This window comes from Bombus pyrosoma, linkage group LG15, assembly GCF_014825855.1.
Source record: "Bombus pyrosoma isolate SC7728 linkage group LG15, ASM1482585v1, whole genome shotgun sequence".
NCBI classification, from domain to species: Eukaryota; Metazoa; Arthropoda; class Insecta; order Hymenoptera; family Apidae; genus Bombus; species Bombus pyrosoma.
The window spans coordinates 9,061,178-9,065,139 of NC_057784.1; the positions used below are offsets into that span (position 1 = coordinate 9,061,178).

A 3,962-nucleotide genomic window follows, 5' to 3' on the forward strand; every position below is an offset into this window, starting at 1 on the left:
TCTGGTACCTTTATAATAAAGTTACTATTAAATATTTTCAAATTTTTAATATTTGCGGTTTTAATATATTGCAATTTTTTTATTGCATATGAAATTGTGGAATTTGCCATTGTTACCGCTTGATTATAAAATTTGACATAATCAGCATATTTGTAAAGAGTTTATAGATTTATTTTACCAAAGCATACATATTTACAAATACTTTGCAAACTTGTTACTAGAGATAGAAATTACATTATCTTTTTATAACGATTAGTTGGTTAACGAAAGCATTTCATTTATTTTTTAATAGAATAGTCTATTCTTTTATTGTATTAAATATAATAAAATTATAAATAGTATAAAAACAAATATAATAACTTAGAAAGATAGTACTTTTATAAAAGAAGAGATTTCCATTCAAATCTACAAGTAATATAGTGTTTACTTTTACAAGTAAAGTTAATTTGAAAAGTTAAAATGTATCTAGCATTGGAAATTTTTATGTACATTTCCAAGGAATCTTAATAAATAGATATTATTTAAAAATATAATAAAACTTTTATTTTAAAACTATGACTAAATAAATATTTGCATATTAAAAGTTTTACATAAACTTTCGAAGTATAAAATAAATCATATTACACTGTTTTTGCATTACGTTTCTTTTTAATTCGTTAAATACGACATTTTATGATCCCTTGGAATATATTTTCATTAAAAAAGAACAGTTAAAGCAACATTTTCTTAAAATTGCAGTATTAAAAGCATTCAAAGGGCATGGTAAATACGGTACATGTCGATTTTTGCGACGACTGTGCCATTATTTATGTGTTGTACTTAAATTATTTGACATAACATCATAAATCTTCCTAAATTAAGTTCAAAATGTTTTACGATGAATTGCTCTAATACCATCCTCTTCATATTCTCTTTTACTAACCCACATCTTCTTGAAAGTATCTAAAGAAGCTAAAATAGAACCTCCAATCCAAGTACTATATAATCGTTCTTGAGGAGCTGATATCTATATTAGAATTTAAACATTCTTAGCAAACGAATATCGAGTTGCATATAGTGTTTATTGCACGTTATACATACCCTAATTTTTATATCTTTCGGTGCCATTTTACGAATCTCAGATAGTAATCTATCACCAAATCCCTAACATACAAGATACACATATTTAATGTTTATAAAATTTAATTTGATATGTATTAATATGTATATATTAATACATGAAAAATATTTCATTAATTTTATACTTACGCGGAATAATGTAGATCCTCCTGATAAGACAATGTTTTGGAATAATACCTTTCTTAAATCTAAATCAGATTTCTGAATGGAATATGTTAATACTTCATGAAGTCCTTCACATTCTTCTCCAATTAAGTCTGGTCTAAAGAGCACTTCAGGAGCTCTAAACCGCGCTGGTCCAATCTATTGCAAATAAATACCATACTCTGCATACATTACATAATAAAATTTTTCATATAAATTTAAAATATATTGACATATACATAAATTGTATAAGTAACAACTAATTTTAAAGGAACAACATATATTATTACCTCTAAGTAACTTCCATCAGGCAATATATATTGGAATTTTTCTGTTTCAATAGTTTCTTCTTTTTGAGGGTTACTAGCAAGATAGCATGCTCTTTCTTTAATTGTTCTAACAATTTCAAATTCTGCTGTAGTTCTGAAATTAATACCCTCTTTACGTAGAAGAAGCCGGAGGTGCCTTGTGACATCACGTCCTGCTATATCAACTCTCATAATACTATGAGGCATAGCAAAACCTTCATAAATAGGTACTGCATGTGTGACACCATCTCCAGCATCTAAAACTACTCCTGTAGTCCGTCCTGTGGCATATCTTTAAATTAAATTTAAATAATGAGAATGTTATTAACCGTTTAATGATATTGTACAAAAAATACAGTTCATTAAAACTGAATACCTACAGACTAAGAACAGCTTGCATTGAAACAAACAAAGCTGGAACATTGAATGTATCAAAGAATATTTCTGCAGCTTTTTCCCTATTTTTTCTTGGATTAAGCGGTGCTTCTGTTAACAAAACTGGATGTTCTTCGCTAAATGTTGCTAATTGATCTTTACTATAAACATAAGACCAAATTCTTTCCATGTCATTCCAATCTGTAACAACTCCATGTTCCATTGGATAACGAAGAGATAAAAGACCACGATGTTCCTCTGCTATTGGGCCCACAAAAAGATCCCCTTCTAAAGCACCAGCCATAACACGCACATGTTTGGGTCTGCCAATACTGCAAAAAATTATTAATATAATATATAGGGTGTTTCAGAACATGTGGACATAACTTCACTTAAATGAACGCAAATTGAAATCAATACCCATACAGTATGCCTGATATGACCCTGTTTCTGAGTTACAGCCAAATTTTTGTTTTCCAAAAATTCTTTTGATAAACTAAGTTCTTTATTTGTTTACAAATAACATTCAATATATTATGTACGATCTTATAAATATTTTACAACACTCTGTATTATATAAACATTCCCTTTTAATGTTCTTAAATCAATTCAATCGTATCATTCATAATAGCAATATATCTATTGAGTGCCTATATTTTATAATATTGACAATAATGGCAGATTATACAAATACAGAAATGGCAGATACACATTTAATGTATGATCTTGCTGAATGCTGTGCTGAGACATCTATAAGCTTGTATTCATGCCAAAAGTGGTTATTTTGTGCAATTTCTGTAAAGCCAGGTAAATAATTGATATAATACAAATATGGCTGTATCATGGAAACAAGATCATATTGAGCTATGTTAATATGAGCTTTTTTTCTTATTCTGAAGTATTAAATCCACCAGTGAAGTTGTGTCTACAAATTCTGAAACGCCTTGTATAATTAACACAATTAGTAACGTTAGGAAAACTAAAAAACTATAGAACAATATAAATCTTAAGAACTCAAAATACTTGAAATTATCTCACAATCTACGGCCTGTGAATAACCTCCAAGCAAACAGAAAGCTGTCAAGAATATTAATTAGGTGGTAGCAGAAGATTTACTTACTAATTTGGAAATCTGCATTTTGGTATCTGATCGCCAGCAAATCCTGCTTTAATTACACCAGAACCCTAAAAAAGGAAATAGAAAGATCATTATAACATTATCATTGAATATCATTATCGATTTTAAACTATAAAAATTACTGTATTTCTATTAGGTCACCAGTTTTATTAGATATAACCTATTTATATAATAAAATATTAATAACAGAAATGACACGAAAAAATGTAAGAAGATCGCATAATATAACACAATATTCAAGGTTTTAAAGAAAAAGAGAAAAATCTTGAGCGTTGCTTAGGAGCCGACATTATGGAAGAATTGAATTTGACACACTGGTTTAAAGAACGTAAAATTATTTGAAGACTTAGATATTTTGATATATTGCTTACATTATCGATAACTACGGGTTGATTAATTATCACATCGTACGGTTCCATAGTTATCTAAAAAATCGTACTATTTTATGTAAGAACTTTGGAAATTCACAACTGTAACCCCACAGTTGCACACCTATTCTCTGGTGAGTTTTGGAGGGAGTTATTGACAGCTTAGCGAAATAAAATTACTTGTTACTAGTCACAAACAGGTTTGCCAATTATTCATTCAATTCTTCTGAAAAGTTTGAAAATACATATTTAAATGTGATCATTCTTATCGATTACTTATCGTAAATCACATTTTTATATATATATAAATCTTATTAAATATTTGTTAAGATATATAATGTATACAACAAAAATATTAACAATAATTAAGTATACCTATTTTTTTTATAAATTCATAAAATAATTTCTGTTTCATTTAGTCATAGCTAACCTTGAAGAATGTTTTATTTGATTATTCCATGTTGGGATATTATAAGATAATAATTATAAATAAAATATAAAAATCAAATA

At 27.7% G+C, this 3,962-nt stretch overlaps 1 protein-coding gene across 2 annotated transcripts; it reads right to left on the bottom strand.

Annotated features, from left to right (window-relative positions):
* Positions 1-149: 149 nt before the first annotated feature.
* LOC122575631 (actin-related protein 1) lies at positions 150-3,616 on the bottom strand. Of its 2 annotated transcripts, none has more exons than XM_043744854.1 (7): positions 3,456-3,616; positions 3,067-3,131; positions 1,952-2,278; positions 1,554-1,863; positions 1,249-1,422; positions 1,081-1,143; positions 150-1,006 (listed from the first exon to the last, which is right to left on the bottom strand). In XM_043744854.1, exons 1-7 carry the CDS (start codon positions 3,501-3,503, stop codon positions 863-865), a joined length of 1,131 nt encoding a protein of 376 aa, XP_043600789.1. In that variant the 5' UTR covers positions 3,504-3,616; the 3' UTR covers positions 150-862. The 2 variants fall into 2 exon arrangements, with proteins under 2 accessions (XP_043600789.1, XP_043600790.1); XM_043744855.1 differs by lacking the exon at positions 3,456-3,616 and adding an exon at positions 3,207-3,376.
* Positions 3,617-3,962: the final 346 nt, after the last annotated feature.

Coding starts and splice junctions, on each gene's coding strand:
- LOC122575631 (XM_043744854.1), bottom strand. CDS start 3,503: ATGGAACCGTACGATGTGATAATTAATCAACCCGTAGTTATCGATAAT. Junction 3,132..3,455: donor AACCCGTAGTTATCGATAAT/GTAAGCAATATA, acceptor TTCCTTTTTTAG/GGTTCTGGTGTAATTAAAGC. Junction 1,423..1,553: donor CTGATGGAAGTTACTTAGAG/GTAATAATATAT, acceptor TATTTGCAATAG/ATTGGACCAGCGCGGTTTAG.